At 37.9% G+C, this 26,318-nt stretch overlaps 1 protein-coding gene across 1 annotated transcript in view; it reads right to left on the reverse strand.

The window, feature by feature from the left end:
• Window positions 1-26,318, reverse strand: part of NBEA (neurobeachin) — a 4,581,458-nt gene that overhangs the window by 1,584,804 nt on the left and 2,970,336 nt on the right. The window contains exon 43 of the mRNA XM_044072852.1: window positions 17,098-17,264. Coding sequence (XP_043928787.1) covers window positions 17,098-17,264 — 167 coding nt within the window. The remainder of the gene's footprint in view (window positions 1-17,097; window positions 17,265-26,318) is intronic.

The following is a 26,318-nucleotide window of genomic DNA, read 5'->3' on the forward strand; positions in this document are numbered from 1 at the left end:
CCTTATCCCCCCCCTCCCCAGTCCTAGTATACCAATACCTTATCCCCCCTCCCAATCCTAGTATACCAATACCTTATCCCCCCTCCCAATCCTAGTATACCAATACCTTATCCCTCCCAATTCTAGTAACCAATACCTTATCCCTCCCAATCCTAGTATACCAATATCTTATCCCCCCTCCCAATCCTAGTATACCAATACCTTATCCCCCCTCCCAATCCTAGTATACCAATACCTTATCTCCCCTCCCCAGTCCTAGTATACCAATACCTTATCCCCCTTCCCAATCCTAGTATACCAATACCTTATCCCCCCTCCCAATCCTAGTATACCAATACCTTATTACCGCTCCAATCCTAGTATACCAATACCTTATTACCGCTCCAATCCTAGTATACCAATACCTTATTACCGCTCCAATCCTAGTATACTAATACCTTATCACCATCCGCAGTCTTTGTAAAAATGGTTCCTTGACTGTCTCATGCTTTTTTGAATGAACTCACTGTTTTTGGCATCTTCATTTTGTGAAGGGTGTTTCAGTACCTTTTATGTGAAACAATGCTTTCTCCCAGTTTCCCCCTGTACACCACTCAAACTGTTTTCTTAAACTGCTCTGATGTTCTCTTATGCCGATTATTCTGGCACAGGCTGCACAATGAAACTTTACCGATTTCCTTGAGATAATTACATTCATAGAATGCTCTGTGACATATTTCTATCATTACGTTGTTTCTTTTCTTCAGGATTGAGCATGTTATAAGCAGTCACTCTTCACACAGCTTCTGAGGTACAACATACTCAGTTTTTCTGTCTCCTTTTGCAATGCCCCTGTCATTTATATCACTGCACTGATGAGGCGCAGACAATGACCAGTGTCATGTAAAACATCTTTAACAAATAAACCTGGACACTTACAATCCACATCTGGGAGAAGGTCACTACATGGCAGGGCTTCTTCTTTAATTCTTTTATTGATTTTTCAAAAATATGTTCAAGTATCTTTATTAAATAATCAAATGTTTAAAATGTCATAAGCACACAGATATCAGAGGGAAAAGTTGGAAGAGTTTAGTGCAATCTTTTTATATTGCTTAATTATTTTTCTCCTATATTTAGAACAAAACTGGCTGGTTTCTGAAGAATTATGAACTTAGACCCTTTTGAGAAATGTATTAGGGATGATGACTGTGTTTTGTTGCATGGGTACTTGGTAGGTCTTTGAGGGGTCATTTCAAAAACAGAAAATCATCATGGTAGAAGACTGCTGTAGCATCAGAATGTAATATAATTGCACCAGGCAGCTGCTGAATATTACAGCCACTATGAATTATTTGGACAACTGGCTTCGCCCAATCACTCGGACCATGTGTTCTGCTCCTGCCTGTGACTTACTTGCTGTATACTTCATATTACATTTTAATACCTCTAACCAGCTCTCCAGCACACCACCGAGATGCACTTACTACCCCTTAATGCTTTCCATTTTTCTCCTCACTTCCTACTATTAATCTTCCCCACAGCATTATTACCCTGCTATATGTTTTTCTACTTAATTATTTTGTTTTCCCTTAGAACACCTTATTCCCTGTTGCATTTCGTGGTCTCTTCTCTTACTACTCCAAATAACCCCTTTTTCTTATTGTGGTGTCCTTACTCTAGTCTACCATATCAGTACCTGTAATAATCGCATGCGATCGTTCAGTAGTTGTAGTAATTACCATTAAACTGAGCTCCAGCTTTTCCTTACTGACTGTTTTTCTTGACACATGTTCATTTGCAAACGAGGTCCCCCTGTGTCATTAAGTCTGAACTTTAAATAAATGTTAACATGGCTTACATAGTTTTTCTCCTGCATATCCCATAATGCACTGCATAATTTAAAACTCCCTTCTGGTCTTTCGCACCATCTTTTACTTATAGTATATATAGTATGTCATCCCTATGTCCACAGTGATGTGAGCAAACTAACTGAGGTACTATTTCACTGATTTTTTTTTACTGTGACTTCATTTCAAAATAACTTATGTTCCAAAAGCTGGAGTTTCAATTTTTTTTTCTTTTAAAGCCTTTTAACCTAAGGAATGTGTTGTAATGACGTCTTGATCTGCAATGAATTGTTACACTTACGAGTCATTTTCCCTACATATTTTGCAATGGTATGGTCGTTACCCTGCTCATACTTTGATTTCAACTGTGGTCACTAATGCTGACACAATTTACTGTTGCTAGATATTTTATATTATTGTTTTGTATACTGTTTTTAGCTAAAATAGCACTTAGTTTTTCACTATACTGCCTGAATTACAACTGCTGCTGTTTTCAGCTTATATTACTACTGTCTCTGTCCATGTCTGCTACTGTTTCACTATCATAACTGACACTAGTCTCTACATTTCCTCTCTTCCTGGCCAAAAACTATCAGGCCTGTTGTTGGCCCTTCTGTGTCCTCCTACAGCTTCTCCAACATTTTTCCTGGTCTCTTTTCTTCTCTGTTGACCACTTTAATGTATCCATTCATGCTAGCTCTCTCTCATTTCTCTTAGGTAAGGACTTGCTTCCACCACCCTGCAACAGACCTTGACCAAAAGCAAACAGGCTTCACCCATTCACTAGGACTAGGTGTTCGGCTCCTGCCTGTGAATTACTGCTGTAGGTCTTGTATTTTGCTGTATAATCCCACATTACTTTTTAATACCTCTAACCGGCGCTGCAGCACACCAGTGGAATACACTAGTCACCCCTTACTGCTTTCCATTCTTCTCTTCTCTACTATTAATCTTCATCATGGCGTTACTACCCTGCTATACGATTTTCTAGTTATTTTATTTTTCCCTTAGCACATCTTATTGCCTGTTGTATTCCTTGATCTGTTCTCTTACTATTCCTAATAACCCCTATTTCTTATTGTGGAGTCCTTACTGCAGTCTACCTAATCCATACCTGTAATAATGCTATGCAATTATTCAGTAGTTATAGTAGTTACCATTAAACCAAACTCTAGATTGGATAGGAGATAGGAAATTCATGCCTGGGATCACGTCAGTAGCCCTGCTAGACAGAGGTCCAGGGAAGTAAATATTGTGGGAAGAAATAGCCAGGGAATTGTTATGGCTAGGCTTGTATAGGCCCTAGGGCCGACAGCCTAGTACCAACCTATGAACCTATGATTGTTTTTCTTGACAGTCATGCATTTGTGACTGGGTTCTTCCCACTCCATTCACCCTCACTACAATCGAGCTCACAGCACTCCCCTACTCTACCACCCCCCCAAATCCCACCTACCCCACTACTCCTTGACTTATACTTTCTTTGCTCAGCCCACTACACCAACCAGCAATTTAAAACATTCTTTGTCCTATACATCACTGACTCTTCCCCCGAAAGATCTTCCATCTTTAAACTACATCTCTCTTGTTCACACTACAATCTGTCATACTTGTACCACAACCAATACCACTTTATTCTACCTTTAACTGCATCTACTTCCTTGTATTTTAATTATCTTCTCTAATTACAAAATTATTCAAAATCCTTACTACACGCATTTGAAGCGAACACCATGTCCTCCTCAACAGTAACACCCATAATAATGTTTCGCTAGCTTTTCTTTTCCTGCTTCTAGAAACAAGCTACAACACATCCAATACCAATTCCCATATCACTTTCATAACATCAACCAGAGCCATTCCTCATAATACACAAAGTTCCTCTAACATATCACCTAACCTACTTCAAACCGATACATATTGCTCTCAAAAAATAAAATGTTTACAATGCAATTCCAAAGTCACTAAGTCTCAATCTATATAATTAAATCCCCTTTTATACTTAAATGATTGTCCACTTACACTTCATTTCCCTCTGGTGATGTTCACCCCAATCCAGGCCCAACCTCTACCCCTAACCCTACAAATTCATCACATAGCAAAAATCTGAAATTCATTACCCTCAATTTCTGAAGCATTTGCAACAACATCTGAGACTTCCATGCTTGGGTTGCATTACACACACGATTTCTTAGCTGCCACAGAAACCTGGCTTACACCTAACATAAAATGCTGAAATACTCCCCCCAGGGTATAACTTAATCAAACTAGACAGATCACAAAAAAGCAGGTGGAATTACCTTATTTTAGAATAATCTCTTTACTGTTACTAATTATTCTCGCCACATCCCCAAATTTGATAATTCTGAACTACTCATAACTGTCCAAAAAATAAGGCAGCAGAAAAGTTCTGAGGTAGGTGCATGCTGACATCCGCTTTATACCCAATGTCTGTTTATGGCTGGCGTATGCTGTGTGATGTGGCTCGTCACACATACCTTTGCATTAGCAGTTTAAGTGTGGTATAATGGACAGACATATGTGTCAACTGGAGGCGGACTCCCCCAAGCTATGGATACTGTAGCATATGAATAGAAGGACATCTACTCATAACTATCCTAAAAATAAAACATTCAAAGAACCTGTGTATATCAGTTATTTATCCCCCCAGCTCAAAACATCCCTACACTTGGAAACATCCTATCCTGGATTTCTAGAAATATCACTTACAAAACAATCATTCTTGGTGATGTTAACTGGCTAGCTCTTACATGTACCTCTCCCACTGCCTCCTTAAATCATTACAACTTCTCTCAACTAGTAACATCCCCTACAAGGTACGATAAAAACAGCACACATGGATCAACCTTAGACTGGATTCTAGTATCCAGTCCAAGTAAGTATACACAAACAGGTACCCATCCTAACACACTTAGTGATCAACTGCCATCTTATACCATTAGAATATTAAAACATACTCCAAGTACACATCTATACATGACAATCCATAACCTAAGAAGATTCAATATACAGACCTTTCTAAACATATTAAGATCAACTACCTGGTCTACCCTAAAAACTCTTCATCTCAATAAAGCAGTAAATCACTTTAATATCACATGTCTAACCACTCTGAACTCTTCAACTGTCACTTCATCAACAACAACTCCAACGTCATATGAAACAATATCCATGCTCTATCTATTTTAATCAGTCCTTTGTTTCAAATCCATCTATAAAGAGTATAATAAATACTGGCTTCAAATCCATCTATAAAGAGTATAATAAATACTGGCTTCACTCCATGTCCCACTGCTACTGCTTTAACCTTTATGCTCCACCCAGTTTCCACCAACATCATAAAGAAACTTCTGCTAAAACTTAAACCCAGTTCAACCTCTGCAGATAACCTCAGTGCAGAATACATCCAGCGTGATGCTAAGGCCATAGCGTACCCAGTAAGTATTCTTATCAACACATCAGTCTCTGAATCATAGTCCCATGTATCTGGGAAAAGGCACATGTTATCCCCCTTCAAAAAGGAGCCAACTCCTTTGATCTTTCTAAGTACTGCCCCATTGTCATCCTATCACGTTTGTCCAAAATACTTGAAAAATGTATCCATATATACAACTCATTAATGGTCTTGCGATAACACATTATTGTCCCCAACACAGCATGGCTTCAGACCACATCACAGCACATCAGCCACTCTCTTATCTTTCACGGATGCCATAAATTATGCTAGAGACTAGTCAATGTGTTTCTGCATGGTTTCTAGACCTCTGTAAAGCATTTGATACAGTCTCACACACTAAGCTATTATACACGTGTTCTTCTCATGGTCTCACACCACCCTGATTTGTATGATTTAAACGTTATCTGACAGACATCAGTCACTTATGTAGCATGGCTCTCTTGGCTCTCTTTCTCCTTTCTTACCAATCATCACAGGGGTTCCCCAAGGCACCATCCTTGGGCCGCTTCTGGTCAACACCTTTATAAATAATCATTTATCCACTAAGAAATTTATTTATTATTTATTTTATTTTACATTTGTTGACTGGGATTGTCCGACTGAGCTGAAGAGCCCTGTTTCAGTGGATGCCTGGGGAGAAGAGTTCCAACATATTATACAATTTTCATTATAAATTAGTATTAAACAGCAATGTTACAGGATTATTACAAGGCATTAAGTAGCAATACAATGTTATACAGTGTCAATATTAGGAGTATAACTATTTCAAGATGTATAAAAAGAAATATGTCATTAAGATGAGTATAGTTTTTGGGGTAAGTGGTTAAAAAAACTGTTTTATCATGATGTAGTTGCATGAAGGCAAGACAATTACAATAGAATGTTTCTCTGAGGCAATTTGCTTAATAGATTTTAGAAGACAGTAGAAAGAGTAGTCAAGGAAGATTAGAGAGAGCTAGTGAGAAGAGTGAGTTAAGGGCACAAAGTAGATTAAGGTATGAAAAGTAGGGGATGTTATGGGTGAGTGCAGTGGCAGGACCAGTGACTTTTAAAGTGCTCTTTGGTGGCTGTCTTAAATTGTTTAGGATGTGTAAGGGTCCTGATTTCTAGTGGGAGCCTATTCCAGGCAATAGTGGGGTGATGGCTGTACATATTGCATCCAAATTTAGACTTGGGTTTGTAGATTTGTAGTAGGTCTTGGTTAGAGCTTCGGAAAGGTCTGGAGGGAGAATAATGGGAGATGAGAGGGGATAGTGCTGGGAAGTAGGAAGGCTGGTATAGGATAGAATGGATGATCTGGAGCTGAGAGAGAATTAAGTCAATATTTTGATAACTCAGCTATTATTTGCTCATCTAATAACCTAACCAACCTGCAACTCATGAACCAAGACGCTTTTTCATATATACAATTCTGGTTAAACAACTCCCAATTTCTACTTAATCCCAGTAAAATAAAAGTCCTAGGTTTTCTCCCAAAAGGGTAAATAATAAACCACATTTTAAAATCCATTCCTCAAATAATGCTCTGTCTGATTGAAGCAGTCCCATACACAAAGCTGATAGGCATAATCACTGATGAAAACTTAAAATTTGATCACCACATACAAAGTAACAAAAAAAATTACCAAAAATTAGCCAAGATCTAAACATATTCTTCTTTTCTTAAGCAATCCACCAGAAGCACTCTTGCTAATACCTATTATCCTCCCTACTATATTGCACAAATATCCTTACCAATCTTCACATCATCTATTATTAAAACTTGAAGCCTGCTACAATACAATGGCAACATTTGCCACATTCCTTCCTTATTCTACTCATCACTGCACCTCTCTCTAATTATTAAGATGGCTAGAGCTACTTCAACATCTTACCTTCATATAACTCTTAACAGACCACAACATTATACATAAACCCACTGCCTGTCCTGCTCTGTCCTCCATTCTTCCTAGCTACCTTCCCACTAGATCACTAAGATCCAAAGACAAACAACTTCTGTAAGTTTATAAGCCCAATATAAATGCTGGAAAATAAAATGCCTCTTCTCCCATTACATTGCCTAAGCCTGGAACAATCTTCCCTCAAATATTAGAAAAAACTCCAACTTTCTCTCATTTAAATGTGCACTGAAAAATTCTTAAGCAAAGCATGATCTATTCCTGCTCTAAGCCCACTTAATACTATAGCCCTTCTGCCTTAACTACCTCTACAACAACCACTGCACCCTTAACTACCTCTACAACAACCACTGCACCCTTAACTACTTCTACAACCACTGCACCCTTAACTACCTCTACAACAACAACCACTGCACCCTTAACTACCTCTACAACAACCACTGCACCCTTAACTACCTCTACAACCACTGCATCCTTAACTACCTCTACAACAACCACTGCACCCTTAACTACCTCTATAACAACCACTGCACCCTTAACTACCTCTACAACAACCATTGCTGCTTACTATACTTTCACTACATTCTTTCCCACCTACTTCTTTTTCATTTATACGTACATATTGACTACATCTCTGTTACCCCTTCACACCTCTCCTCTCTTCCCACATCAGCTATTCTTACTGCACACACCATTTCCTTTCTACACACTCTGAACCTACCCCTATGCTTTCCCTATTGTTGTACATCTTTCCTTCTTCCTATTCAAATAATTAACCACGATTGTAAATAAAATCCTCCATTACCTTGCAAAAATTGGACATATCTCTTCTACTGCAATTTCTGACATGTATATTTTTAGTTTTATAATAATTCTACTGTAATATATAATTATGTACCTTGGAGCTGTTTTCCCTGGGCCTTTGCTGAAAACGGGATCCTAAGTCCCCAGCCAACTTTCCCAGCAAACAAATGTCAAATAAAATAAAATAAAATGAAAAATTTCTGCCTTCCCTTAAAACCTCACTCATATTCATATTGCTGAATATTAATTATTCTGCATGTACTGTTCCCACAACTTCCATTTGCTTCTATGTAATTTGCTCCTACCTTTTTCTAAAGATCCCACCGTCAGTTCTTTTATTTATTTTATAATACTCACTACTTCAATTACAATTAGTTTAGATTTTGATTTCCATTTTCAAGTAACTGTTTTTTTTTTTTTTTTTTTTTTGGCAGCAAAACAGATTAAAACGTAGGCCTTAAGATGACTAGGCAATACAGATCTGATATACCAAATTAAAATAATAATTTCCTTCGTTACAACTCCAAATACAGAGCAACACAAAATATCCAAAAAATACACTCAGGAGGCAGTCACTGGAAACAAACTCCAACTTTTAATGATGCTTCTGGTACCTTGGCAAACAGCCTTCAAGGAACAACATAAGCCACCAGCCATTCTCATTTTATGTCAAACTGCTCCCATTAAACAACATCTCATCACCCAATAATTTACTACAAGAACCTGCTTAAACAAACATAGAAGTCTTAAAAGGTGATAAATATTTTTCCATATACAATAAGTTACAAAACATCATATATACAATATTAGTTACATCATCTGCTTACTCAAAATTCCTGACAAAGTACTCTGTAGAGAATTTTAAAAATCTGTCATCTCATTACATTCCCAAAAAACATGCTCTCAGTTAAGATCTTCTTTATCATCACACGTTTAGCATTTGTCATCTACTGGAGGAAAATTTCTATGAAGTCTGCTTGGGGTATAAAATATCTATACAAACATTTCCACACAAAAATCCTAAATTTTATGGACTTCCTTGCATTTTAGGTGCCATACAGACATTCCAGTATTGTTCCTTGGAAAACTGTGTTTTCACTTTCTTTTCCCAGTCTCTTCTAGCTCCTATGAATGATTTTTGTAGTCAACGTGCAATATTCTATATGCCCTACTAATTATCACTTTAAAAGCAGCTTCTGCTCTAGACACAACTAAAAGCTTTACCAAATTTGGTCTTTCACTTAGCAGTCGCCTATCCCTTTCTGTTAGAATGCACTCAGTTATGAATCTGTAATAGAGTAGCCATTCTCTAACCTTTAAGTTCAAACTTCTATTTGACGTCAGCCCACTTTATTACCTTTCCCTCACTAGTTATTTACTCCCAAAACCTAGTTTTTTCTAACTTTCTCCAAAAAATTCACGCCCCTTTTTCTCACCTATTTTCTATGCCCCTACTTACAGTCATCCCTATTGATAAAATCTCTCATCTATTTTCTATGCCCCTACTTACAGTCATCCCTATTGATAAAATCTCCTTTGTTCATTCCCATGTTTTCTAAGTTCATAGAATACTTTCTGCTACATTACAAACAATGTTCTGTAAGGTTGTTGTGTTATTCTCCTTAAGGACCTACATTCTAAAATCCTGCTCTCTCCTTATTTCCAATTCCTCTGCCCACATTTAATCATTTTCCATCTCCACTTCAAACTATAATCATATGTCTGTGAGTCTCAGCTGTGTAACTGAAGTGTCTCTTCATATGAGGTCATCTTAAACCACAAGCATGGCAGGCAGCAAGGAGTGCTACAGCGCCTGCTTCTTGTGCCAAGGGTACCGGGTATGAATCTGCCCACACTGTGACCTTCAGCAAGTCACTTAACCAAACTCCTTGAATTCTGTGACACTGATTATTTTACTGCACTGATTTTGTCAAACCTACAGTGAATGGTTTTACAGTGTGTTACCTTAATATTATTTGTACTTTATAAACATATCTGTTGTAAATTTTTCCCCCAGATTCCAAGATTCTGCTGAAAATGGGTCTTGCCCATCTTGGTTAACAAACAACCAAAAAATATGGATACTACACTATCGGTCTCATTTTCACTTACATCATATAACATTAATGATGTATCAAAGGTCACAGTACATTACTACTGTCTCAATGATGCAGAAAGATGAAACCCAGAAAATATAGAATTTAAAAGTAAGCTATGTGTTGTGAGAGTAAAACAGGGAATGTGTGAGTGAGCTGCTGGGAAGGTGAGAGTGAGCTGTTGAGCCCAACTCACCCAAAGAAGGTGGGGGTGAACTGCTGACTCCATCTCACCCAAGGAAGGTGGGGTGAGCAGCTGATCCCAACTCATCCAGGGAAGGTGGGAGTGAGCTGACCCCATCTTACCATCCTTGGACAGAAAGGGCTGCTCATCTTGCCATACTGGAAAATCCTGGGGGAAGCTAGGTAAACTGCAAAAGGACAGCACAGGGAAAGTACAATGCAAAGATTACAAACGAGTTCCTTCCACTGTAGCTACAGTGATACATGTGTAGTAGCACTCATACTTAAGGGCCGAGTATTGTGATTTCCTCTTCATAGTGTAAACAGCATGACAGTTGAAGGAGGTATGGGATATAAAGGTACCAAATGAAAATGCAGCCACTTGTCATGGCTGCCTAGGTGATGGCCTGTCCTCCATACTGCTCTTGCACTTAGTCTCCAGTGCCCATTTGCCTCACTTAGTGGTGTTCTTTCCCTTTGGTGAATTCATTAGAGTGCAGAGGATTTCTACTAACAATAACAACTTTGATCAACACTCTACTGAAATAAAGTCTTTTGACAAGGGGGTACAGCATCCAAGTTCTCTCAAAACCCTAGGGGGGGTTAGATTTCCACACAAAGATGGTAGAATGGAAATCTTTGGTCATCATATGAAAACAGTGATGCCAAAAAAGAAATCTACTTTAATCAGATACTTCCCTTTTACAGAACATGTAGCATGCATCATTTAAAAAAACTCAGGACATTGTTCCAAGTAACTCTATTGTTTGGCAGTCTATAAAGACAGCTCAAAGTTTCAGGTCTACATTAATTCCGCGAAATACGTATTCATCAAATACATCGTCAGCGAGCACCAGCCACCAAAATTCACTTCAGCAAACCACAACATTTTTCCCACAGTTCGCAAACAGTTGGCCATCACCTCAGCTTTGCCCTTTTCCCCACTGTAGTATAATCTCAGAGTTGGTATATATAGTTAGGGGTGCAGCCCTCTACATTGGGGTGATGTGGGGACAAAGCCCTCCTCTTAGGTAGATTTGATTTAGTCCATTGTGTGTTCTAGATGGTTGGTAGGCCAAGTGCTTGCGCAAAATTCTGTGGTTCGCTGAAGTGAATTTTGGTGGCTGGTCTTCACTGAAGACGTATTCAATAAAGTTGTCATTTACAGCACAAGGGAAATATACTTAAGGATCATTTCACATGAGTAAGCAGACATATGAGCCAAAATTGCATTTTTTAAAGAAATATTTGTTAGTAGGCTATACCTTTTATGAATAAACATGCATATGATAACACAGAAGCACAGCAATTGTGGTTATATTTTACAAGCTAAGAAAACAAAACTGACAAATAATTACACTTTTTTGTTACAAAATATGCTGCTGATAGTTATGCTATTAGAATATTTTGTAAAACCCTTTTGCAGTTTTAACTACTAATGAAGTTATTGAGAATACTGTAGGGAATTGTCCTAGAACAGTTTTTAGATGAAATGAACTTTTAGTTCAGTATTTGTTAACATCTGCATACCTGGAAAAAATAATCATTTAAATGGGACACATCCATTTGGCAACTGCAATGAGTGTATATTTGTGAACACCTGAAATGGTTTCAGAACTTATGAAACTGGCAAGCTATTTAAATTTTCTGTTTTTATTTTTATTATACTGAATACACTATGCCTATTGTGATTTACAAATGTGGATATTTCAAAGGAGGGAAACAATATGCAAATTTATACAAAGATTTTAGTGAGCATGTGTCACATATTTCCAAGTGAATTGAACAGATCACACTGGCAAAATGTCTCATAGCTGAAGGCTCTGTACACAAATGCACTTTTTTTGTTGCATATACTATAAATGCACATGGCAAGGAGATGTAAACTTTAAAATGATGCCTCATGAAGGCAGATTAACACACTCTAAATGCACATGAATACCTAGGTACACAGGAAAAGCTTTCTCTGATGCCTCAAGTGAAAATTAATCATTTCTTGGTCATTACAGAACATCTACAAGCCTGTTGGCTTACATCTTTAGTGGTGCCTACCCTAGCCATCAGATCCATGGATTTGTCTAGGCTTTTGGAGCCCTAGGATGTTGCCATAAAAGTAAGACTTCAAATCTTGCCTTCAGATTTTCATGGATTCTCAGCAGTCTCATGTTATCCATGTAAATTCTGTTTCTGAGCTACTAAAACTTCAACGCAAGCAATTCCACCAATCTATTTAGCTTTTGTGTGTTTTTTTTTCTTGAGTAACAATTAAGACTTCTTGACCAGTAGAATACATTGTCTGGTCTATTCCGACTTATGAAAATGTACAACTCTTGTGTTCTTTTTTTTTTTCTCTTGGGCAATAATTAAGACTTCTTGATTACTGTAAGTATATTTTCTGGTTTACATTGACTTATCAAATATTAATGCACCTCTTAAATCTACTGAGCTTAATCTTCCTCCCATACAGTATTTCAGGCATGCCCCCCTGCTCCCCTAAATACGAAGACAAACCTCCACACATCCAGTCTCTTGAGTTGAAGGAAGGGAATAAATGTGCTTCCCATTCTTCCATGTTGGTGCTGTCCTGGAGGTAGTACATACAGAGATCAGACATGTGGGACAAGGCCCACACATGGGGGGACAGCCCCCTCTCTGAAAATATGCTTAAGAATAATACCTTCTTCTCTATCACAGATGGTACAAATCTGATCAGAACCTCATGCTGCGTGTTCATATCACATTTTCTACTGCTAGCACTAATGTCTCAATCTCCTCTTGTTAAGATAGCTATACCTGGAGGCTTACACTTTCTTTTACATTTTCTCCAAAGCCGCCTCCTTCTGTAGAATCTGAAGAAGCATCTAGGGGGTATATCTGCCAAATAATTGCCCTTCCAGGCTGCTCTGTATACTGTCCTATGATTCTGCCATCAAACTAATAAAGGAAAAATCAACAACACATTTTTAAGAATTTCTTTTAGAAGATATCATCAACAGGAATTTTGCTTCGCTGCTCTGAGATTCAAGTCATGCATCTTCCTCATGACATGTTCCTGTAACAGAACAATCAAACACTAAACAGGCCAAGCTCTGACAGATTGGCGTCAGTGTTCCTTCCAATTCTGCCTTAGAAAAAAGATCCTGAAGTTCTAATTGCTAACTACTTCAGACAACATATAATCAGAGAAACAGTGAAGGCAAATAAAATGTACTCAAGCAGCAGATACTAACATGCAAACATTTCTATTATATATTTAAAAAAATGTAGAGGTTACAATCAATTTCCAGCTACCCTCTTAATGTAATTCACGGTTAAAGGGAAAAAATCCTGTCCCAGCACTCAGTGGATATAAGACAGAGATACCAATCCCAGTTTTTTGCAGGATGCATGCACTCATGCAACTTCCTTTAATGTGTCTGACAACATCATTCTCAGCTTGGTAGTACACTTCTTATTTTTCATTTTTATTTATAATTTTTCATAGTTCTAAATAACAATTACTATTTATGCAAACTTTCAGTCAACCATCTCTTTTTACTTCTTTGGTCTGTGTGTAGATAATCTTTAATGTATTACTCTGTTTTGCTAATTTTTTCAAGACATTTCTGATATTTTCATATCAATATCAGACATCACACTGAACATTTGCATACTCTTTTTAGGCTCTGATCTGTGTACTGCAAGGATATATCTCAAGTATTTTTAACTGGATGAGTTTAAGTACTTGGGATCAACAGTTCAGAGTAATGGTGAGTGTGGAAGAGAGGTGAAGAAGAGAGTACAGGCAGGGTGGAATGGGTGGAGAAGAGTGTCAGGAGTGATTTGTGACAGACGGGTACCAATAAGAGTGAAAGGGAAGGTCTACAAGAGGGTAGTGAGACCAGCTATGTTATATGGGTTGGAGACGGTAGCATTGACGAAAAAGCAGGAGTCAGAGCTGGATGTGGCAGAGTTAAAGATGTTAAGATTTGCACTGGATGTGACTAGGACGGACAGGATTAGGAATCAGTATATTAGAGGGTCAGCTCAGGTTGGACAGTTTGGAGACAAAGCAAGAGAGGCGAGATTGTGTTGGTTTGGACATGTGCTGAGGAGGGATGCTGGGTATATTGGGAAAAGGATGCTAAGGATGGAGCTGCCAGGTAAGAGGAAAAAAGGAAGGCCTAAGATAAGGTTTATGGATGTGGTGAGAAAGGACATGCAGGCGGTTGGTGTAAAAGAGCATGATGCAGAAGACAGGAGGAAATGGAAACAGATGATCTGCTGTGGCGACCCCTAACGGGAACAGCCAAAAGAAGAAGAAGACGACTCTGCCCAATTAGGATTTGATCAGTGGATTGCTAAGCCTTATAAGGTTCAAAGGAGGTTACTAGGCTATTGACCCTAGGGCCTTTATAAGCCTAGCTATGTTATACCCTTATTGACCAAGTTGTATTGTCTATATTTGGTGTGCAAGTCTGTGATCAGCACAGACAGCCCTTATTTAAGAGGGACATAGGTGATACCCCAAGGTAAATTTAAGGTCTCCCATCCAGTTGTCTAAGTTGCACTTAAACAGGGTTATTGAGGAGCTCTGTTTTACGTGAACTGGAAGTTTGTTCCAGAGGAGTGGGAATCTCTGGAAGACAGACGTCTCTCTCCAGCATGTCCTGTTAATTTATGAATTATTCTATTTTGCTATCTTCTTTCCCATGGTATTTCTGAGATGCTCATTTTAGTACCATGTACTGTACTGAACTTTTTCTTTCAACTAAGTTTTACTTCGCATTTATTCTAAAACCTTCTATTAGCTCATTAAATTATTGCAACTTGACTTGATGTAATTTTCTTGCCATAAGGCCCAGGTCAGACAAGGGTGTTTAATAAATGCAAAAGAAATAAATGTGCACAATTGTGCTTGTACACATATGACATGCACACTTACAGGCAAATCTGGATAATCACCAATTTACAAAATGTCTTTGGAATGGGTGTTTATAGATCACAGACTAAGCTATGTGTGTAACACTGCCCCAACAAAGAGAAACACCTTCTTCATGTTGTTTCAGAATGTACCAACACAGAATCCCTGTTCCGCAGGATACAATGTGTGAACATAAAGTCCCTGGAACAGGGTATAGGATAGTAAATACAAACAGTAATTAAAAAGAACTCATTATCTTGTCATGGACAGAATGCTAGCAGGATGGCAAAGGCTAATACGCAATCTCACAGCAGGTAACGCAATAAAGGGCAAAAACATCTTACTTCAAGTACAAACTGAATGAAAGGATATGCTGGTAGTGTGTCTATGTTTATGTATGTACATGCCTGTGCTTTTGTGACAGCAACTTATTACGAAGACTGCATACAAGTAAACTAAACAAATTAATTAACCTTATTCTACTACTTTTACCACATGTTTGCACAAAAACATGGTTTTATACTTCACGTTATGAGACAGGTGTCGTTTGTCCTGATAATGATCACAAGAACCCCGTGGTAGCTTAAATTAAACTTAAAACATTTTTAAAATGCTTGTTACAATCATCATCTTCTTTCGGCTGTTCCCGTTAGGGGTCGCCACAGCGGATCACCTGTTTCCATTTCTTCCTGTCCTCTGCATCTTGCTCTGTCACACCAACCACCTGCATGTCCTCTCTCACCACATCCATAAACCTTATCTTAGGCCTTCCTCTTTTCCTGTTACCTGGTAGCTTCATCCTTAGCATCTTTTTCCCAATATACTCTGCATCCCTTCTCAGCACATGTCCAAACCAACGTAATCTTGCCTCTCTGGCTTTGTCTCCAAACCTTCCAACCTGGGCTGACCCTCTAATATACTTATTCCTAATCCTGTCCACCCTCATCACACCCAGTGCAAATCTTAACATCTTTAACTCTGCCACATCCAGCTCAAACTCTTGCCTTTTTGTCAGTACCACTGTCTCTAACCCATATAACATAGCTGGTCTCGCTACCCTCTTGTATACCTTCCCTTTCACTCTTACAGGTACTAGTCTGTCACAAATCACTCCTGACACTCATCTCCACCCACTCCATCCTGCCTGTACTCTCTTCTTCACCTCTCTTCCACACTCACGGTTACTCTGAACTATTGATCCCAAGTATTTAAACTCATCCACTTTCGCCATCTCTACTCCTTGCATACTCACCTTTCCTCTATCCTCCCTCTCATTCACACACATATATTCTGTCTTAGTCCTGTTGACCTTCATTCCTCTTCTCTCTAGAGCATATCTCCATCTCTCCAGGGACTCCTCCACCTGTTCCCTTCTCTCACTACAGATCACAATGTCATCTGCAAACATCATAGTCCACTTGTCACAATATTTTGGATATTTGATGGCTAAAACTAGTTAGTACATTTAAATGGCTGTGCAAAGTTAAGTATTAAGTCATTCCTACTCAGCCCATGACTGATGTGCACCTAAACATTTGTAAACCGTTGTACTATGTACCTTTCTTGTACTACTGCTACAGCTGTCCCAGGGTTTGGGTTATTTATTAAAACTTTCAAATCCTTTAAATGTTTGCACGTTTACTTCCGGTTATAAACCTCTTGCACTACTACTCCATGTGTCCATCACATCTAAATGTAGACAGCAACACAGCATCTGTTGGACTTATATTAGGAATCAAAGAGAAATAACACAAGTGGGTCTTTATCATCTTTAAACCTAGCATTCTTGTCAGCAAGAGTTGTGCAACCTGTGTTCTTTCATGTCATGAATGAGCATATTCTCGTCTACTACCTCATCATGTAACTACACGGTAAACAAAGTAACCGCACACAAAATTAGCCTTACCTTAAAGACACTGCTCCCCAGGCACCATGTTTATTTGTCAAAATGTTAAGGATCTTTTGCTTCAACTGGTTTGCTGTTACATGATCCCGATGTTTAGCAGCGCTGATAAGGTGGTCACACATCTTCTCTTCCTCCCTTCTGTCAGCGGCATACTGAGCACATTGTGACTGTCAAAGAACAGGGAAGCATATTAAAAGTGACACAGTAGGAGAACACATGTATAATTACAAATACATAAGCTGCAGACTATAATCCATTTTTTTAAATACTAGGTGTAATTTGTAAAGAAAATAATGCCTCTCACTTTAAGAGCTGTCTACAAAAAGCAGCTTATGATCATATATAAAAAATGTTCATTTATCTTGCTGCTCAGGCACCAATTAGTACCACAGTCTAGCTTCACAATCAGTTTAATATTTCATCTGCTACTTGAATAATAAAATTAAATTCTCATTTTTCTTACAGCCTAGCTTTCTACATTAAATTCTACCACATAATCAATATTAACCTATAAATATCTGAAACAAATTTCTTTCCAAGTAAAATGCATTCAAGACATGCACACTCAAAAGGAGAATAACTGTAGTAGAAAATCTAACCGAAATTGAGGGCATTACAGTTTTATTACATTAACTTCATTCCATCTACTACTACCTTTGCTGTTTTGCTATTTTTTTCTTCTTTTCACCAACATACAACAAAACTGAGCTCAGTAGCCCTCATCTCAACCATTTTTCCATTGTTTCCTGGGAACATCAAACAACATAACTCAGGCACAGTAACATAATGTGAGCAGAAACACAGCTTTTGGCACAAGAACATAAGTACTCGCCACATGTATGTCCATTTTAATACCTATTTGGTAAGCTAGTTAACCAGCAGCTTATTTTCATTTTTTCCATATTTGCATGAGAACCGCCTTGTGTTTTTCACATGCATTTTTAAATTCTGTATGTTACATAAATTGCTCTTTTTTAGGTAGATTGCTCCATTCACCTACCACCCAGCCTGAGAAATCAACTCTTTTTAACAAACTGTGTATTCTTATCACTTTTTTAAAAGATGGTAGCTGCTTGTACTGTACAGTAAAGTAAAGGTAAAATAAAGTCAGGGGTATTATTAATAGAGAGGTAGGGTACTGGTAAAATAAAATCAAACATATTATTAATCTAGAGAAAGGGTACATATTCTCATTCAAGATTTCCTATTTGTAAGTGCATGCTAAGTGAAGCTATTTCTGAGATTAATGGCAAATTTTACTAAGTGAGGAACTATGAATCCTCACAACTGACACCAGTGAGAGGCGGTCACTAAAAACAGGAATGGATTTACACTGTATCTTCAGATGCAGTTCTCTGCATCAAGCACAACTTCCCCCAAGAGCACACAGGGAACACACTCCAGACCAGGGACTGGACTACAACCAAAAGGACGAACAGTTCACCACGTGTAAAGCTCAGTAGATGTATGTGGGTGAAAGCGCTTAGCTTCATTTGGTTGGATTTTATGGTGAATAAGGTTTGACTACAGATCGAATGAAGGTTTTCCTTTACTGTCTGGTACTGGACTATCTGTCTCTCCAGATCCCAAATAAGACGCACTTTAGAGCACTATGTCCCAGTTCCAAGTAACTGATACACCCCACACCTGGGTATTTGATTTTCACACACACACCTGGGAAAGGCTGGCACACATTTACTATCTGTACCCCTTCTGCCCAAACGATAAGCTAATCACACTGCCACCAGTCAATTACTCCAAGGCCCTTACAAGGGTAAAATCAACACTAATATAAATGATAGTGTGTAACATCCTGGCAGATAGGTTCAGTGCTAACTTTACCCCCCTCTCACCCCCTAATGAGCCCATCTCTATACCGGAAGAATGCAAAGTTCCTGTAATCACAGCTGCACAGGTAAAAAACATACTCTCCAAAGTCAAGAACACAGCATCCATGGGACCAGATAACATCCCAGGCTGCGTTCTACACAAACTGCAGAACAAACCAGCACCCCAACTAAGTACCATGTTCAATCATAGCCTCACCTCAGGCTTTGAGCCTACTGAATGGCGCACAGCGACTGTTATCTCACTCCACAAGGGGGGAGCCACCATGGACCCCAGGAACTACTGCCCCATTAGCCTGACGAGCCTGGTCTGCAAGGCCATTGAACGTATCATCATGGAACTTATAAACAAAGACATTGGTAATCTCCAAACTCTGGACCCCACCCAGTTCGGATTGGTAAAAGGTAGATTATGTCTCCTAAACCTGATAGACTTCTTTGAAGCAGTCACCAAAGCCATAGACGAGGGTAAGGTGGTTCACACAGCCTATCTAGATTTTGCCAAGGCATTTGACACCATCCCCCACTGTGGAATTATAGATAAACTCAGTAAACTAGGTATAAATCCCTATGTCACAAGATGGGTTGCCAAATGGCTCACTGACAGAACCCACACTGTGAAAGTAGCAGACTCCAAATCTGACTTCAGACCAGTGACAAGTGGAGTACCACAGGGTTCAGTCCTGGGTCCTCTCCTGTTTGGTATCTACTTCTCTGAAGTACAGGCTAACACAGAAGGTCTTTAGCTAATGAAATGCGCAGATGACTGCAAACTAGGAGCCATAATCAAAACTCCTAATGATGTGGACATCCTACAAAAGGGCCTCACCGAGACAGATGCCTGGTGTCAAAGCCATGTCCTCAAGCTCAATGCCAAAAAGTGCATTGTCATCCCCTTTGGTAAAAACTCTGTACCCATGATCTACAACATAGGCGGTAGTATACTTAACACCGAAAGTGTGATAAGAGACCTTGGGACACAGGTGGACAGTAGTCTCTCCTTTGATAATCACATCGCCACAGTAGTCAGGAAATCCTTCTACGTGGCACACCTCATCACAAAAGGTTTCTCATCCAGAAAAAAATAGTTCATTGTTCCCCTCTACTCATCACTCATTAGACCCATTATAGAGTACAACGCCCCTTTTGGTATGTACCTCACAAGACATCTACAACAACTGGAAAGGCCGCAGAAATACCTCACAAAGTGGATTACCGGCCTCAAACAGATGCCCTAGGCAGACCTTCTCAAAAAACTCCAGCTTTACTCCATCGCATATTGCCTACTCAGAGGTGATCTCTGCCTGACATACAAAGCTATGTCAAACCCAGAGCTGTTGGACATGCTCCACTTAAAGAAATACCAATCCTTCCGTGCTACACGCTCTAGGGACCTAAACCTTGTTACCACAATAAACAGAACATGCTGGAGGGATAGATTCCTGTCCCAGTGACTTCCGATACTCTGGAATAAACTACCTATCTATATCAAGCAAAGCTCCTTATTAGCACTCTTCAAGAAAAATCTTGATGATTGGATGGGAAATAGGAAATTCACCCCAGGGATCACTTCTGTAGCTCTGCTTGACAGTGGCACAGGAAAATAATTTTCTTGGGTGGCAAAAGCCAGGGTACCTTTTTGGCTGGGCTTGTATAGGCCCCCAGGGCCGATAGCCTAGTACCTACCTATGAAACAAAGCAGCAAGACTTTTTCAAGTGGCCAAGGTGTCACTAAAATAAACACAAGTACTCTCAAGACGTTAAAATTATTCTCTAGAAGACCAGCCACAATGAAAGGTATAAAAATATTTAATAATAAATAATAAAATAGAAAACATGAAAATACTAAATATCTAAGTACAATAAATATCAGAGTTTTAGTCACAGAAGAAATAAAAGTAACACAGTTGGACAGATTCAGAAAAACACTACTTAACTAATCTCACTATTTCCTGACTGTCTAAAGAATACCTGTTCCCTGGCTAACTTGATTAATACAGCAAGTCAAGATTAGATGCCAAGATGCTTACTTCCACAAGGCAAGATGACTAGCTTCTAACTAAAACTGAACTAACTGACTTACTGTGATAACTGTCATAGATATTTATATCAGGTTCCAAAGAAAACATAACAAAACAAACTGCTGTGAGAGTTCCAGCCTCTCAGTGCTGGTTATGGAATGACATCACATTTGATCACCTTTCTCTGATACAATACACACACAGAGATCTGCTAAGATCTGTTCCAGTATCTGAAAGCTATAGAACAATTTCAAAAACTTCTATTCTTCCCTTCCAGAATTCTATGTTTAAACATAAACATTTAATCAGTTATAATAACACTGTTGATACATTTTTAACACAAGCATCTGTACAAGTCAACGTGGTAATCAAATGACACAAAACTCCAGCCAGTCATGCTATCACATATCACAAATACACTGCCCCACTCTCCCTGGCACAATTGGCAATATATCACATTGTCACAAACACTAACTCTGATCCTTGCCAAACTTCAATGTATGGTTCTTTTTCACCCTCCAATGGTTATTGCAGCATGAATTTTTAAAAAGATTATGCAAAAAGAACACACTCTATTCTTAAAATTTAATACACATGGAGCTCTACTCATAAACACAGCGCACTGCTGAGTATTCTTTTTTTAATTTATTTTTACTTTAACGGGGTAGATGAACATTTTTAGCCACGACCCAAAGTTTGGTTTGATTTGTTGTTGAGATTCTGCCTTCTCCACTGCTGAAAATGAACAAAACACAAAAGTATACAACTGTAAACTGAAACCTTTTGGCAGTTGCTTTGTCAGGAGTTCACCAGATTTATTATGTACATACTGTATGTATTTGTATGTGATATCATTACCATTATGTTTACATGCCTACTGCTATTTTCAGTGTTTACACACACACCACTCTTACCCTCAATGTAATCATTCTCTACATCTTTTAAATATGTAAATGTCATGGCTCTCCTGTAGAATTTTGTATGTTTATTATTCCTTCTTCTTTATGCAAATTGCCTGCACACATCTGTACTTCTGTGCTGAACCATACCGCAGTAACAAATATAAATAAATACATTCATAACAGTAGTTGCACAATGGTGTAAAACATTATACTTTGTCTTAACTCACTGCACAGACACTTTATGCCATTTATATGTTCATAGGTGTTTATCAGGCTAACAACCACAAGGGCCTTTTTAAGCCTAGCCATGCATCCCAAATCTCTGACAAATTCTGCTATCCTTGATAAGTGTAAGCATGGGCCTGGGAGATGAACCATTTACAGGTTACCTGTGTCCATTAAGAGACATAGATGCCTAACCAGGGATACATTTCCAGTTTACAGAGTACATATGTAAGTCAGCACTCTCCCTGAATGTACACCATTAAAACAACTAATATAAATGCAACACAATCTAATGCTGTGTTAATTTCTTACAGTTATAAAGCTATACCTTACAATAAGAAAACAATGAATAAAACTGTAACAGTGTAAGCACACCATGAATTGCAAATAAGATGCCCAGTATTCTACGAGTACCCTTGGGTTTAAAGACACAGATACAAAATGTGAGATGATGAAGGGAAATCCACGTCACTACATGACCGTCTGCCTTAAAGATACAGCACAGCAACAAGTACTGCAAACAAGTGAATTATCTTAGTAAGAGAACATCTGTGGCACTAAATGCAAGACACAGGCCGAAATGAGCAGTTCAAAGAGTAAGTCAAGGTGTTAGTTAAAACTAGATTCTCTGAAATATTGCCAAAACAAAGCCTGACATGTTTCTATATCGAAAATCAATACCGCAATGTTTGATGAAAGTAGAGACACTTAAGTGAGATCCCACATGTTCTGTCATAAGCAAAATGTAGGAAAAGTTACTGTGGAATAAGCTCTGATGGGACATGTTGGTGTTTTATTTTATTTACATTCACATTTAGGCCTTGTTTGCCTTCCTTGATGAGAACAGATGATCAGATTTTAGGATGTCCTCGTTTCTCTCCATATAATACTAGTGTTATTGCCATACAGGAGGTATATAACATTGTCCATTTTTATTTCTGCATAGTACCAGAGAAATTTACATCTAGAATGTATAACAGAATTTCAGCGATTTTCTCCTCCTCTGGAAATGCAACTGCCAATTACAGAAACTGATTCAAAGACAAAGCAAAGGACTCTTCTGTAATAAAAGAAGTGTTTTTCATAGCCAGTTTATCACCTTGTGACAATGTACAAATAAAAAAAAGCTAATGGCACAAACTTAGTGCTGATGAAAACACAATAAAACATACAATTTTATGAGATATACTATTACATTACAATTTGTTTTACATTTATACATATGACATTTTTACTTGGTTTTACTGAATGATTTTTCATGAATTAACAGTCAAATGAAGTCAGAAAACTGAAAGTTTACTTTGTGAACAAACATTTCCATCTGGATATGGAGTAACTCCTTAATTTTATGTATGACTTACTGCGTAATGATTAGTGTGAATCAAACAATACAGCTCGGAGGTCTCTACTACCAAGAAAAGCATAGTGCAAGAGAACAGTTTAATACCACAAAACAAAAAAGATAGCAACGTCAGCTTTTCCGTATTTACTTTCGTACTCTAAAGAGGAAAATGCATGATTACGTGATCTTGTGAATAACAACTTTTTGAAATAACTTTATGTAGAGAAAGGAGGAGGAAAAAATCATATAAGAAATGACCGAGACTGTTTACATGATTTTTCAACAAAAATCCATTTGCTGACGTCCAATTTCAGTGAAAACTAAAGCAACTGACAAAATCAGGTGTCAATACACAGAAAAGCAGAAGAAAAAAAACACTGATCTTTTGCTAGGTGGGCATTAACACACACTTTCATGCATCCCCTAAGCTTATTCCAAATCCATGATGGCTTTATGTTGGAAAATATGAAATTCCTAACCACAGCAAACCATGGCTGCCAAAGTATGATCTCTAGCACTACAGATTCTGACTGATGAGGGTTGAACAATTCATCTCCAACAATTATGTACATAATCCTGCAAAAAGATACACTCTGGAAAAAAAATAAGGCAAACCTCTTAATAAACTTAATCGAAACTGCATTTTTTGGCATAGATATTCTTACACTTGTTACATCTTGGAGTTTTTCAATCCAGGTCTCTATTGAACATGAGACACAAATCTAGCCGGAAAACACAGCCAACAAAATGGGAGTATAATAATTGGGGGAAGTCAGTGTAAGAAGTAAATCTTACCACATGGGCAGATTACCAAAGCACTATTCTTGTCTCTCCTGGAAATGGTAAATATAAGCAAGAACAATACAGTAACACCAGTCCATGAACTAACATCTGCTCAACATTCTCAAATTCTTTTTTTCATGCAAAAAATGAACGCAAAATAAAAATAGTGTATAATATGTTGCTAGTACACAATCTCTAAATTATGTTTTAAAAACTAGACCTTTTATGTCTTATTGTGAGCTAGTGAATGACATAATAATCATGAATGCCTGTATAGAAACACCTGTGAGTACAGTCTCCTTTCAAAGGCACATAAACAGAACTGAGACAGGTACCAAGCCTAACAATGAATAAAATAAATGCCTTATGTAAGAACGCTTAAGACTAACTAGGGAATATGAGTAATATGTCCAAAGAATAAGACACCATTTGATCCTAGTCGAATGTTAATTCTAGTCATGCTTCAAGTTGTAAATGTACCATAACAAATAAAAAGACAAACATCTGGCCATCTACACAAGTAAATGTGGACTATATCATTCAATAAGTTGTACAACAGCTGCTTCAAGAACTTTCATTTCACCGGTACCTAGTCAACAATGCTGCAAACATGTACACATTTAAGCATAAATAAGGGGTGCAACATACTATAAAGAACTGACTGACACTAAAGCAAGGACTGCTTTTACTTTTAATAACATACATAAGGTACAAGATGTGTTAAAAACAGATCCTTCTGCTTTCTTTAATTTAATTTATTTATTTCAATTTGTTAACAGGCTAAGTGACCAAACTCGTCAGCAGAATGACTTCAGCCAGGACCCAGGTACAGTAGTGCACTGCAACATTACAGATGAACATAGCTTTTAACATATGAAAAATAACAGACACATTTTGAGTTTATACAAAGATAAAAGAAAAAGCACTTGCTGAGATTATGTAAACAATTAGAAACATTAGTGCCAATTAACAAAGAAATGCTTATATACAGAATGTACAATCACTGGCAGTCAGCATTATAGAAAAGTCCAAAGCATTTTGTCGTCTAACTTCTGCAGACACTTGTCTCTAAACTGATGGACCTAGCTTACAAAATGCTTTTTCGCCTACACAGGTTCTGAAAGTGGGCTTATGAGAGCCTGGCTCTAATACATATTAAATAATTGTTTTTGTTTTTCTCCACATAATTGATGTCACCAGCCCAAGGTGCAGACGTTAACCAAAATAGACATAAGTCTTGGTTTATAATAAAAATCTCCTATGTGAAGAGAACATTAAATGCACTTACATTGTTTTTTAAATGAGCGGATGAGAAGTAAGAATAGATGAGTAAATATATTTTTGGGTTTCTTATCAAAATAAAGCAATATGTTAATGAGCTTACAGAACTGTTTACTTAAAATGATACTATAGTACGTATTTGAATGTAATGCTTACAATGCTTTGCTTTAAGCCATTTAGAGGAAGAGGTTGCTGGACAGGTTTTCACTTTCTACATAAATATTTTCTACAGGATGGATAATTGTCTGAAAAGCTGGAAAAATTGGGACGTATTACTCACATTTATGTTTCTTGAACTTTCCTTTTACCTGCAAACTTTTTAAAACTACGAGAACCAAACAAAACTTTTCCTGTATCCACAATGCTATGGATTAGAACTTTTCTGTCTTGACAAAGACTTTCAGATGACAACTATGTATGTCTACTTATGGCTTTATACTTGTAGAAGCCCTGAAAACAGCATCTTCTTTACTGAAAGTACACTGTAATGCTTGCTGACCTGTAGGCTTTATATTCTTAATCATAAAAAGTAAATCCTCCTCCTTTTAGTAACAAAAACAGAATTCTGAAATATTAATATCAGATAAATAATTATGAGCTCTGAGTTCCAAAGCACTTGTGCTAGAAACACGCTTACCGTACATACCAACTTTCCTTCCCTGATAAAATGTGAAATACCTGAAGGTCAGGAAGATGTACTAAGAACCTCTGAAGTCAGAGAACAGCCAAGCTAACAGAATCCAGTTTTAGATTAAAGTTAAGGGTTCACCTTATCATATATGTACAGCAAATCAAATTATTTATGAGCTGGCGGCTGATA

Source organism: Protopterus annectens, chromosome 5.part1, assembly GCF_019279795.1.
Source record: "Protopterus annectens isolate FY-2018-M chromosome 5.part1, PAN1.0, whole genome shotgun sequence".
NCBI classification, from domain to species: domain Eukaryota; kingdom Metazoa; phylum Chordata; order Ceratodontiformes; family Protopteridae; genus Protopterus; species Protopterus annectens.